Source organism: Diadema antillarum, unplaced genomic scaffold (assembly GCF_040938485.1).
Source record: "Diadema antillarum isolate AM-2024a unplaced genomic scaffold, OU_Dant_1.0 scf00000206, whole genome shotgun sequence".
Lineage (NCBI taxonomy): Eukaryota > Metazoa > Echinodermata > Echinoidea > Diadematoida > Diadematidae > Diadema > Diadema antillarum.
Genome location: NW_027271095.1, coordinates 143,608 through 158,033, shown reverse-complemented (window position 1 = coordinate 158,033; position 14,426 = coordinate 143,608). Strand labels below are relative to the sequence as shown.

The following is a 14,426-nucleotide window of genomic DNA, read 5'->3' as shown; positions in this document are numbered from 1 at the left end:
TGAACTGAATTGAATTGAATTAAATTTCATGATTTCGATCTGAATGAAATATTGAGACACGGTGTGTGCTATATTATTCCAAGCACTTTCTTCTAATGATTTTTCACCTTACAATACAATTTGTGAAATTTATTCCACAGGGCCCTGTTTTATGAAGAGTTATAATTGTTTATATAGTTGATTTCTATCATAAGTCTATGGCAGCCTGTGTGGTATTCTTTTGATAAAACGGGGCCCTGGTATAATGTCCCCGTTTTAAAAGGCTCTTGCATTCATTCATATACATCTAGCTGAGTTCGTCACTGTAGCTGAACGATTCAACTATACTATGAACGTAAATTCAAACCTCAGGCATGATATTCGAAAACCTTTTGTAAGAGACAAGCCAAGCGTTAGTTCCCATTACACATAGTCACTTTGGATCTCTTACACTCTATACACAGACTATATGGGTTACGCAGTTAACGCATAATCTCCGCTCCTTGTCTGTAACGGTGGTACGAGTGTATACTTCCAAAAGCATCCGTATACAGTTATGTTGTTGGGTATTTGTTTTTTATCATTCACTAAATTTTGGTTCAACGCTTGCATTTATACAGTATGCTGGGCCCTTGTGAAATTTACTCGATTAACAAAATCACAAAGGACTGCGTATAATTCACGTGACAGTATTTCAAATCTTTGTACATTAACTCATGTTAAAATCTTACTTATAAATTGTTGCTGTTTTTTTTTCTTTTTATTAGGCTAATAAGTTCAATCCGGCGTTAGTCGCCGATAATACAGAGACCAAAGGACTGAAGTTATAGGGGATTCGGTTGACAAGGTCAAGTTTACAACATGTCTAATCAGTTAATACATGTAATAATAAGTAAATAATAATAAGTATATTTCAAGCAATTTGCTCAAGGAGGTCTCAAGAAAATATTAGCCTATATACAGTGGACTCCCGTTATAACGAAGTCCTGGGGACTGGCAGTTTTCTTTCAGTATATCGAAATGTCGATGTAACCGAACAAATAGACAATAAAAATACATACAGCGGATAATGTTGCAGCCTGAATTTTTACTTCGTTGTAACCGGAATTACGTTATAACCGAGTTCCTTATAACGGGAGTGCACTGTACATTTATACATTGCATGCCACTGACCTCACTCTATTCACGACGGTACTTCATGAAATCAAAGCTTATGAAATCGCCTCGTGCTTTACGCCTTTGTTGAATTATTCAGGGCAACGGTGTTGGTCATAATATCGTCCTCAAACGTTGACAGACTCAAGAATACCCGCCCTTTAACTATTCAGCATTTTATAACTTTTGTGAAATCACCCTGCCACCCTAACAGTCTGAAAGAAAATGTAAACATTTAATACGAACAAAGTCGAAACATCGTGATCTGAGCTGAGTGATGTGATAGATTTAGCAGTATCGTCTCTAGAAAAAAAAAACATCACGCATAAACACACACACTCACACACACACACACACACACACACACACACACACATATATATATACATACAGTGTATATATATATATATATATATATATATATATATATATATAATATTATATATTGTATATTGGGAGATATGAGAAAGGAAGGAGAAATCGGTGCGTAGCTTTGACATCATTGTTTCTCTCACTGTTCCTCCTTTCCGGAAAAGTGCAAGAGTTGAATATATATATATTATATATATATATATATATATATATATATATATATAATACAGTACATTTATAAGGCGATTAATACGGATGTTTCTAAGCGCACGGTTTACCGGAAAAATTAATATTTAGACCAAAATAATACAAAAGTACCAAAATTCAAATACAAAAAAAAAAAAAATAGATACAGTGTATAAATGCGATAAGTACTGAAAAATCAAAATCAGTGTACACCTCCATCGACCGACCCACAACTGGACCATTCCAAAGGACTATATATAGGATTATATACATATATATTATACAATGTAAATATGATTATATGAAACACATTTAACCGCTCTCTTATCCCTCTTGGTAGCATTTGAATCATGCTCTCCACTATCATTTTTTTAAAACATTTGTATTAGCTGCTATGATAGAACATTAAAGGTATTGGTTACATATTTTGGAACAGTAATGTAGAAAATGTTAGATTTATCACATTTGATGCATATGTGTAGCTCAGTTGTATCACTAAACGTCCTACCATATATAAAATTTGCAGTACAATCTAAAATATAAGGAGCTATCACTATTTTTCTCAAGAAACCATAATTGTAGACGGTTATTCTGGAAACAATGTTATCATAACTATTGTTCACATTTTGTGTATTAACAATACGTAACATCGATTATATGATGATTAAAATTATTACATTGGTTGTTTCTATCCTTAACTCACATTAATTTTTAGAACTATTTTGAAGCACTAAAGCTGGGTTTTTGTTTCATCTGCAACTGGTATATAATGCTTTTAACTAATCTAGAATAACATATTTTATTATGATGACATAACAAAATGCACGTTGCTTGCTTGTTAGCTGATGAAACCCGGGAGTGCCCCCCCCCCCCCCCCAACACACACACACTTTTGAAAACTTGGCGTCGGCTATGTATCACGCGAATCAAAGCAGGCATTAAGTTGATCTGCCGCGTATGAAAGTGAAAGAAGTCAAAAGCATAGTTTCATTAGGTAACATTTTAGTGGCCTTTTACGGCAGGTGGCCGCTATTGACAGATAGCCGCTAATGCAGGTTTTACAATGTAAGCATGTGTGTGGCCGTGTGTGTGTGTTTGTGTGTGTGCCAGTATGTGTATGCACGCATGCATAATATGTCTCAATTATCCTAATATAAAATATGCAATAAGTTTATCGCGACACACGTAGGCCTATATGATTATATTAACATGCGTCCACCACAATCTATATGCTATATCATATCGCAGTATAGCTCCGACCCTGTATACGTTGTATTTTCGTTGCTTTTTTAATCTTTCGCAATATGTCACCACGCGAAGCATAAATCAGTTAAAAGGTTATGTTTACATAATACCGACGATACGTTGAACTTCAAGTGTGGGCAGCCGACACTCTGTAGTGGCAGCGGAATGACTTGCGCAAATCATATGTACGTGTGATACCGCGAGAGAAGGTTGCTGCACATTACTGTATTCTACCTGCTGGAAGATCGAGAGCAAGACGTCCAACATGGTGGTGAAGGTCTTTGTCGATGTGCTGTCGCAGCCTTGTCGCTCCGTCATGCTCTTTCTAAAGAACTCGAAAATCCCTCACGAGTTCGTCCACGTAGAACTCCTGAAGGGTGCGTATAAAATTGTTCATAGTTTCTGTTCATATAAAAATGGCTCGCCGATGCAGTTTAATTGATCTACTGTGTATTATTATGCACAGAATATGAGAGCGAGGAGCCCGTTACACCTTTTGTTTGCATCTGTAATTGTTATATCAAAATTGGGAGGGGCTCGGGAGGGGGAATTGTCTCTGCTTCCCATGAGTAGTGGACGAGGCAAGGTCCAACAGCTGTATATGCAAACGTGATGCGGATGACCTTACCTGAGGACACCTGTACTCCGCTCAGACCTCTAGCATATAGCTTGTGGTTTGTACAGGAAAGATGGCATCTGTATGCACTTGGCTTCACACAGTTTTACTTTCGAAAGTCACTCTGTGCTGACATTATGCAGTGGGTATATTCGCAGTGAAGTTTGCGTTTATGATTTCGGCGTTTAGTATAGTGAATGGGATTCAGGTAGGGATTTCAGAGTGTAGTATGGAGTTCCAGGATTCCAGCTCCACATTTTAATAACACCAGATTTGCTTTTTTTTTATTGACTCATTGACATGCCTGATGCTTAATCCTGAATAGTGCATGTCCATATTTCCTTGATCCAAGCTGTAATGTACATTAATAAAAAACCAGATGATAATCTCACTCCTGGCATCTATAGCGTACGGACCTGGAACAATCATTACACGATGAATTGCAGATTATCATATGATGATGACTTCCTGTGACAAACAGTATACAGATAAGATGAATATCTTCGATGATTGATGTAGTGCTGTCATTCATTCAAGCGTGTGCCTTATCTTTCGGCAAGGGACCATGGACTTGTAAATGTTTACCATCAGGGAAAAGGTCGTCTGCATGTTTGATTATCAGTATGCCCGAGAAATTCATGATTCTCGTATACGGTGGCATTGGTTTCTGTGTGCCATGCATGTATGCACGGGAACAGGAATTTTGATAACAAGCTAATCGGCTACGTCGTGACATGAAATCTCACTTATTACAGTAACATACGAAAGTAACGAGACGACCAATGTTTTATTTTAGTCTTACAATAATTTGCCTGATTGCACTTTCATTTAAAGGGGATGGCTAGTAGCTGACCAGTGGGAATCAGTGGGAATGCTGGGGGATGATTGTTCCAATCCTTGTGGGATTCATTTAAGAGTACATTATATATGTATTGTTGTGTGAAAATTATTTGCTTCAGAATGGTCTCATATTCAAGTAATGTGCAGTTTAATGTTTCCAGGTTAGCATGCCTGTACAGTGACGGGGCGATCGTTAACGATCGTTAACGATCGTAATGTGCAATCACTTAAATGAATCCCACAAGGACTGGAACAATCATCCCCCAGCATTCCCACTGATTCCCACTGATCAGTTGCCAGCCATCCCCTTTAAACATGATTCCCATTATGCAAAGATTAGCTGAAATGGTCACATTAAAACTCATGATGGCATGCACCAATGTTGAAATCCATTACAGTATATCAAATGCATGAAATATCATGAAATTAATGATTAAAAGATTAATCCCTTCTAAAAAGGTAATTGTTATAAAAACACGACAATACCTAACAAACGGTCAACAGTCAACGAAGGATCAGAAGATGTGCCGAGATAATGCTATACACTCAGCAAAAAAAAAAGAAAAAAAAGAAAGTAAACACTTTTTCCAGTTCATATTTTCATAGAAGATCTTCATAAAAATCATTGTGTCATATACCATATAAAAGGTTATTTAATTGGCTATCAACCTGGTAGGTTTATACAAAAGGAAAATGTAAGCATGAGTGACCACATTCGTTTTTGTCCTCCAAGGCACAAAAGTATAAATTGCAGAAATTCCCATAATGAACTTAATATACAAATGCCCTTCAAGATAACAACGATAGTAAAAGACCAATGTAGCGCAATGAGAGACATGAATGAAATAGCAGATATAAATGTTCGTTCTCTTGTTTCTCTTTATACTCTCAAACATAGTAACATAGTGGGGAAAGTGAAGGGGAAACATGGGAATTTTCTGTCAACTCAAAGTTTAAATGACACAGGGAGTAAGCCGCAAAGGTGATAAAATAGACAGAATTTCTTTATTTCTTTTAAGAAATTAAAGCATTCATTAGACAAATTCAAGAACCAAATATTATTTTCAAATTTTCTTAAATTGGAATAGCATTTCAAATTTTTACCATCTTTGTTACCATTGCTTCTTCTCTTATGTCTTTTGAATATTGAAATGACGGAAGATTCTTCATTGTCCTCCGTTATTTTTTGTATTTCTTTATCTTTGGAGGGTTACGGAGACATAATGGGGATCATACTTTGATTTTTATAAATCAATTTGCAATTTTTATTGTGTTGAATCTGTCTTTTGTTTCATTGTTATATGGAAGAGCACATGCGCTTGAATAACAACTTGTCCATTTTTGCCATTTTTACTTTTGTGCCTTGGAAGAGAAAAATGAACGTGTTCACTCATGCGTAACGTTTCCCTTTTTATTGACCTGCTAGGTTGAAAGCCAATTAAACTATAAAAACCTTTAACATAGTATATAAAACATTAATATTAGCCAAATAATCTATGAGAAAGATGAAGTTAAAAAAGTGTTTACTTTCTTGTTTTGCTGAGTGTATATAATGTGACCCGGGCCTTGTGAAGTTAATCGTGAAATGAGCCCCTCTGCTGTATGCCATGTGTCTCAACGTGTGTCTGATAGTACATAGTTCTCTAGATTTTCAGTACTTTAGAGTTTAACAGTTTTAGTTGAAAATAGAGATGTTATTTCTTGGTACTTTCACTAAATTCCTCTTGTATTGGCGATTACTTTTATTTTTTAGAAAATAGTGTGAAAATGTGATAATTCTCTCCTCAGACGAGCATAAGAAGCCCGAGTTCCAGGCCATCAATCCAATGATGCAGGTTCCTGCAATGAAGGATGGAGACTTCTGTTTATCCGAGAGGTACTTTAGAAACAAATTGACACTTTTGAACGAGCTAAATTCTTACAAAAAGAGAGAGATTTCCATACCCTTGAGTTTCTTCTTTTATTGATTACAGATTGGAGTTTTACTTATAAAGGGTTTATAAAATTTGATTGACGGCGATACTTTGGTGTGTGAGATCAGTTCAAATCTTTAAAAAACCGCAACTATATAGATTTATGTTAACTTCGGTTTCCAAATGAAATAGATAAGCCAAATATGCTTTTTCAAATGTTCAGATTCATTCAATGATTCATAGTGGTAAGATCCATTAGTAAAATACTGTCATTCCAACTTATACTTTCTCATTGCAAAACGATGATTTCTCAAAGTGCAATAAAAGCAATGAATCCGTTAAATACATATTTGACCCCCGTGCTCTCGAAGTCCGATGCAGCCGATATTAGCTTTCATTGCCTCAGACCGTTCCATTAACCATGCAATTAATATCACATAACAGGAGGAAGAAAGTTTGAATGTATCACCCACCGATGCTGACACGGTCACATGCATATTCCAAATTTAACAGTGTTGCCATACTACGGTACTTGGCGATGAAGTACCCCAATGATTACCCGGACAACTGGTACCCAGCGGACATCGAAAAACGCGCGAAGGTGGACCAGTACATGGCCTTCCACCACCAGGGCATCAGACAACCTCTCGAAGAGCTTGCCTATGAAGAGGTTAGTGGTCGCGGGTGGCGAGAGGACTGTGCCAATGGTTTGTGTGCTCGCACTCATATTGCGTGGTGCGGGACCGAAAATGCGGGTTAGAATTTTGAATTTCGTCCATCGAGAAAGCTATGAAATGGTCATATTTATTACGCATCCAAGCAAAAGACCGACTGCTCAGTGATATCTCTGATGGGCAATGATATTTGAGGTGACTATATTGCCACTTATATAACAGCCAACGGATTCATGTCTGGGACACAATGGTCGAGTCCGATGATCTTTCAAACTGAACCGAAAAAGCTCCTCTGAACCACAACAGAGACTATCTCACCGTTAATTCTCAAATAAGAACATAAAAAAATAATGACGAGGTATAACTACTTTTTACTTGTCTGAAAGGAAATGAATGATTATACAATGACATGCAAAAACAAATGCAGACACACAAAATAGTTCAATCGGGGGAGTTAAATTTTTCATGAAATTTCATTTATCAAATGTGACCCTTTTGTCTGATGCCGAATGTCGACTTTAAAACATCTCATGTTATAATGAAATGATTTTGTATAATTTGAGGACCAATATGAATGAAAAATTGTTCTAGTTTCGTTAGGTTACCATCTGCGATATTTCTAAATCCCGCGTTAGATTTTGAATATTCATTATACAAGACCATCGCAACTGGGCACAGGTAACTTTAAAACATAAACAATATACGAAATACGAGTGAAATCGAATAGACGTATACTTTTTTTTTCTTACCTCGAAATGGAGTCGAAAGATGTAATTTCTTATCCTTGCGAAAAAGCAACTTCCGTCATTCTTACTTATCAAAAATTTACCTAGACTCTCACGGTGTCTATCTGAAGGTGACCTTGTATGACTCATGAGGTGATCGAGCAGTGGTACCGTCTTACAAGCTAACATTAATACTTCGATGTGATAAATCGTTATTGTGCAATGTGATTTCCATTTTCTTTTGGTATACTTGCAGGTGTGGTACCCATTTATGCTGAACAAGCCCATTGATGAGGAAGCGGTCAAGAAATACCACGAGCACACTAAGGGAAAGTTGGATATCTTCGCCAAGACATGGCTGGGAAAGAAGCCATTCCTCCTCGGAGAGGAAGTCAGCTTTGCTGACGCTTTGGCTGTTAATGAGGTAAGGTCAAAGTTCATCGTCAACATTTCATACAGTTTAATAAGAATGTGGCAGAAACGAATAAATACATAAATGACTAATGAAATCACATTTGAATGTAACAAAACAACTGCTTCAATCAACGTGTGAGACAAATGGGCAAAATTGTTAATGTGTTTAGGGATACCAGAAGAAACAAGATATATATTAGGGTCAGAATTAGAGTAAGAAGGAACGCAGGACCACTAAATCATATTATGGTGTAATAAGATTTTGGAGACGTTGCATTTGTAAAGAATATTTGGCTTGCCAAGACAGCCTGCAAGAAGAAGAAGGAGGAGGAGGGAAAAAAAAAACAACAACACACATACTAAAGAATGTATATTATATATATATATATATATATATATATATATATATAGATAGATAGATAATTACGTATATGAAATGGTTTCAGTCTTTTTGCTCTGATAAGATTCGAGAAGGACTTGAGTAGATAAACCTATACTTATGGAGTCAAAGAATTCTGTCCAAGCAAGAACGCGGACAGCTTGTTGGTATAGTATGTCCTCTTATTCTCTCATTTTCTCTCAATTTGAACACCGCACATATGACCATGTAGCTGGTACAAAGCACCATCTCTCGAGATCCGGTCACCGATAGCAACGACACTCTCAAGGCCTACATGGAGCGGGTTCGAGACGCATTGAACCCAGCGTTCGACGAGCTCTCCGCTGATATCTACAAATGGAGAGACGAGTACATCGCTAAGAACAAGAAGTAGTTCCTTCGACGCTGAGTCCGAATGTGACACATCATTTGTCCCATTCATGTGTGGGATATTTGTTTTATATCTCCGCCACGATATATTTTAGGGTTGTCCCTCTCCGTCCTTAATTTATTTTGTAGACGACGTAATTCAGAACCGTTTGAGTTATCCAACTGAAACTTGACATAATTTTGAATGTATAAGTGGACGGAGTTGTGCATGATGAACTACTGGGTGCACGTGTTGAAGGTAAAAGGTCTTAAGGTCAACATTAAATTTTAAAATTTCGCTATTTCACTCTTATTTCGGCATACCAGAAAGTATTTTCATGAAACTTAATGTATACGTATGTATGACCAGATGAAAATTCTCTATAGGGAAAGTTTTGAACCATAGGGTCAAAAGTCAAAGGTCAAGTGAAAATGCGAAAATATCACCTTTTCCTCGATGTCTTAAGGCTTAACATAAAATTAAGTATACATAGAATTATTATACATGCATTGCCATAAAGTAATTTTCTCTTGTAAGTTTTTGGTCATTGGTTAAAGGTCAAAGGTACTAAGTAATTTATGAAATTTAATTTAATTACACCGTTTAGTAGTGATACACCAATTACTAGTAGCATTTTCTTCATTCCTTGGAAATGACTGAAACTTGATATCCACTCACTACTGCACAATGATTCTGATAGGGAAAGATCTAAGCCATGGGGTCAAAGGACAAGTGAAAATTTTCTGTAAGCTGTAATTTGAAAATGACTCTAAGTCTTGCAATGAAAACTTATGTGTTTTGCCAGATTATGGTTATTTGCCAATCATGTAAAACTGTCTTTTTCACATTGGCAAAATGTACAGTAGAGATATTGGGAAATTGTGCGATATAACGAGCAAAAACCAGTCGCAATAGCAACATTTCATTTCTTTTACCCCCCCCCCCCCTTTTTTTTGGGGGGGGGGGGGCGGGGTTGTCTCCGACATTGAAGTGAAAATGACATGCCAATCGAATTATTATTGTGTTGATATTCATTCGAAATTTCCGCACTTGATGGGATTTTACACTTTTTTTTTTCAAGACAGTATTTCGATGAATTACAGCCTTCCGCCTTGAGAAGTTAAGCAGAGCAGCATGTTAAGTGAATCATAGCCATCACCACAAAAAAGCTATACTCCGGCGTGTAATATGTTGCTCCTTTTAGCAAGTGCAAGGATATCGTCATCTAGAAACGTTTTCAAGTTCATATTTTTAAAAGATTTATATAAAGGATTCAAAAGTACTTAAATCATGTAAAAAAAAAAATCCATAGAAAGTCTTCATGATTTAAAAGACAGTATTTCCTGGTAGCTTCCATAAAAGATCAGATGCGAGGTTATTCTATGAAAATGATTCTTATGTCACATGTTTTCACATGACACAAAGTACCATAGTACTCTGTATCAATATGCGTTCCGAAAGCACCCACTGAATTCTGAAATCCTAATATAAAGACTTTGATTGCACAAAGTTGTCTCATGAATCTGATTATTTCCCTTGAGTTCAATATCTAAATGTTTTAATGTTGATTATATATATATATATATATATATATATATATATATATATATATAATGTGTATTATGTATATATGTATGTATTGAAGTTGTATTGTCCGATCAATTTGTTTCCCACTGGATTACAGCATCACATTCCTGTAAATTAACTTTCAAGAAATCTGTTTATTGGTTAATTTCAAACATGATTGCATGTCATTACAATGCAATATTCCATTTTAGCTAAATATTTATGTGTGTGATACGTTCAGTATGTCACATTGATTTTATCTACATCGTTACAACTCTCACACACGTAAATATATGAAATTCACACCAGGTCATAGACAAATAGACAACTTGATAAAACACCTTTACTTTCTTTTGGATGAATTTTGGTGTCGATGTGTTTTTACCTTGAGTATTTTCAGGTATATTGTCTGATCAGGGAGGTGGGGTCGACCTTTGGATGTAGCCGTCAAAACAGGACCGTTGGATCAAGTGTCAACGCAGGATTCTTAGTACATGTATCGGATTATACGTTTACTTTCTCTGTCATGCGTAGTTTACTTTGACGCAATAACACTGAACACACAGGAAAATAGTACAAGCATCGTGTTACAATTACAGTAAATCATGAATGTGACCAATGATCAGTGTTCAGGATGCGTATAAAAAGCATTCATTGGACGCCTTGCCTGTTACCATTTTGCGATCAGTACATGAAGTATAGAGAAACAGAAAGAAAAGCAATAGGATGCCTTTGCTGACCATATACATGTACATGACAAGAACATACGACGTGACAGATTTTTTACCCTTGTCTTAAATATTCAAGCCATCTTATTCAGTGATTCTTTTTTTTTTTTTTTGATATAACCCTAATCCTTTATTTTCACCACTTATAAATGGATGGATAAGAAAAAATAGCATTAACTCTGAGACAGATCTATCCCAATCTAGATTTGACATTATCTTGTATCTTAAATTTCATGATTTCGATCTGAATGAAATGACACTGTGTGTGCTATATTATTCCAAGCACTTTCTTCTAATGATTTTTGACCTTTCAGTACAATTTGTGAAGTTTATTCCAGAGGGCCCTGTTTTATGAAGAGTTATAATTGATTATTGATATAGTTGATTTCTATGATAAATCTATAGCAGCCTGTGTGGTATTCTTTTGATAAAACGGGGCCGTGGTATAATGTCCCCGTTTTAAAAAGGCTCGTTTGCATGGTGTTCAAAACATCTACCAGAGTTAATCACTGTAGCTCAACGATTCAACCTATATACAAGGAACGTAAATTCAAACCTCAGGCATGATATTCAAAAACCTTTTGTAAGAGACAAGCCAACCATTAGTTCCCATTACACGTGGTCACTTAAGATCTCTTCCACTCATCACAGACTATTGGTTATGCAGTTTACGCATATCTCAGCTCCTTTAGCGTATATGGTGGTACAAGTGTATTTTTTTTCAAAAGCCTCCGTATATAATTATGTTGCTGGGTATTTGTTTTTTTATCATTCACTGAATTTTGGTTCAACGCTTGCATTTATACAGTATGCTGGGCCCTTTGTCAAATTTACTCGATAAACAAAATCACAAAGGACTGAGTATATAATTCACATGACAGTATTTCAAATCTTTGTACATTAACTCAAATTAAAATCTTACTTATAAATTGTTGCTGTTCTACATTTTTATTTCTTAGGCTAATAAGTTGAATCCGGCGTTACTTCAGTAGTCGCCAATAATACAGAGACCAGACACTGAAGTTATATAGGGGATTCTGTCGACAAGGTCAAGTTCACAACATGTCTAATCGGTTAATAGATGTAATAATAAGTAAATAATAATAATAAGTATATTTCAAGCAATTTTCCTCCGGGAGGTCTCAAGAAAATAGTCTATGTACAGTGGACTTCCGTTATAAGAAGTCCTCGGGACTGGCAGTTTCTGTCATTATATCGAAATTTCGTTATAACCGAACAAATAAACAATAAAATACATACAGCGGATAATGTTGCAGCATGAATTTTTACTTCGTTGTAACCGGAATTACGTTTATTTCATTTTATTTGATTTATTTCTGCTTAATTCCGTTACATCAGGTATGATTGTGTACAAGTCATTTATGACAAGCAGTATATCGACAAATAGTTTTTGGTACAAAACAAAACAAAGCAAAACAAATACAAACAGCTTAGGGAACTTAAACAGAAGGGTCTCCAAAATAAGCCGAGGCTTGACGGTATGGAGACCCTAGTACTTAGCTACTCTGGATAGAATAAGGGATAGAGAGAGAGAGGGAAGAGTAGGGGGAAAAGGGAAAATTACAGAGTATATGTGTACCACTCCAACTACTTTACAATAATAATAATGATAATAAATGAGTCTGCCATTAAAGTTAAAACGTTCAGTTGCCTTTGCCGTAGTAGTGACCGAATATGCACTATAATGAAAATAGTAATGAATGAATACAAAGCATTCTACGCGAGGTTATCTGACATGAAATAACAAATTACATCGTGCATGGTTCAATGTGCACAGCACAGTAGGCACATGAGGTATACATACACATATGCGTGCTCATATACATAATATACATAATTATGTACCTATCCTATACATACACATACATACCCATATTTATAACCATGGATAGATAAATAGATCGATATAAGTATGCACACATACATGCATCATGTGTCACGTACATGTTTATATACATTTGATTATAATACAGAACAATAAAGAAATCAAAATGTTATCCTGGGGAATGCTGCTTAAAGCCTTCTTAAATGAATACATAGTGGTCATGTTTTTAATTTCGGTGGGAAGGGAATTCCAAGTGTCAGGGCCGTTATAACCGAGTCGTTATAACGGGAGTGCACTTTACATATACATTGCACGCCCTGACCGCACTCTATTCACGATGGTACTTCATGAAATGAAAACTTATGAAATCATCTCATGCTTTATGCTATAATACCTTTGTTGAATTATTCAGGGCAACGGTGGTGGTCATAATATCGTCCTCAAACGTGGACAGACTCGAGAACATCCGACCTTTAACTATTTAGCATTTTATAACTTTCGTGAAATCACCCTGCCACCTTAAAGGGAAGGTCCTGTTTTGGTTGATGATGGCACGTCGGGATGAAATTTTTTGGCAAGATAATGAGAAACTACTTATGAAATATGAAAGAGCATTGAAATTTATGGGGAATTCAAAGTTTGTTTGACAAAAATTGGTCTAGAAATGGCTGAGAAATGCAAAAATACGTCGTCCGATAAAAGTGTGGGACCCACACTTTCCCCCGTGATACGACCTTACCTCCCTCTACCGTTTGAATTTGACTACATTGGGCTTGGGGCTTTTTCAACCGTTATCTTCCGCACACGCGAGCGATGTGTACCGCACGGCTTGGTCTGGGAGGTTGACCTTTTCACCTCCGTGAATTTGGGAGAGAGACGGCGCGGCGAGGGAATATTGCGTAATCATGGGGGTTCATGGCACATTTGCAGACCTGTATGCACGTCGTGTGTGCGTGGAGTTCTGTGATCGCACTGCGCTATCAGCCGTCGCGTCGTTCCGTTTGTTTACTTGAGGGCACGTAGTTTCTTTTCCTCGGTGTGATGCTGCGTATAGAGCTCTACGGATTCCGACTCGAGAGCAACTAAAACAGTTAGGTTTTGCGAGACGAGGTGTACATACGTCTCCGACCCAGAAATCTCGCAAAAGAATATAGAATCTTTCGAAATGAGGCGTAGGGGACAACGAAGGGATCGCGATTATTGAAACTGGACAAGATGCCTTCATCCCGTAGAAATGAACCGACGCGACACCTGGATCTACCGACCCCAGCTCGCGATGTGATGTCCTGAGTGAAAAAGTGAGTATACAGGCATTTAGTGTAGAAGTTAGTCAGTCCGACCCATCTTTATCCGTAAGTGCATGATGTGAGAGCTTGAAGTTTATCTCGTGAAGAATATCCTGTGCCTGCTAGAAAAGA

The 14,426-nt window shown here is 36.7% G+C and overlaps 1 protein-coding gene across 1 annotated transcript; it reads left to right on the top strand.

The window, feature by feature from the left end:
- The first annotated feature begins 3,123 nt into the window (after nt 1–3,123).
- Nucleotides 3,124–9,803, top strand: LOC139724060 (glutathione S-transferase theta-1-like). Its single transcript, XM_071635263.1, has 5 exons — nt 3,124–3,314; nt 6,182–6,269; nt 6,820–6,976; nt 7,962–8,129; nt 8,731–9,803. Exons 1-5 carry the CDS (start codon nt 3,203–3,205, stop codon nt 8,890–8,892), a joined length of 687 nt encoding a protein of 228 aa, XP_071491364.1. The 5' UTR covers nt 3,124–3,202; the 3' UTR covers nt 8,893–9,803.
- Nucleotides 9,804–14,426: the final 4,623 nt, after the last annotated feature.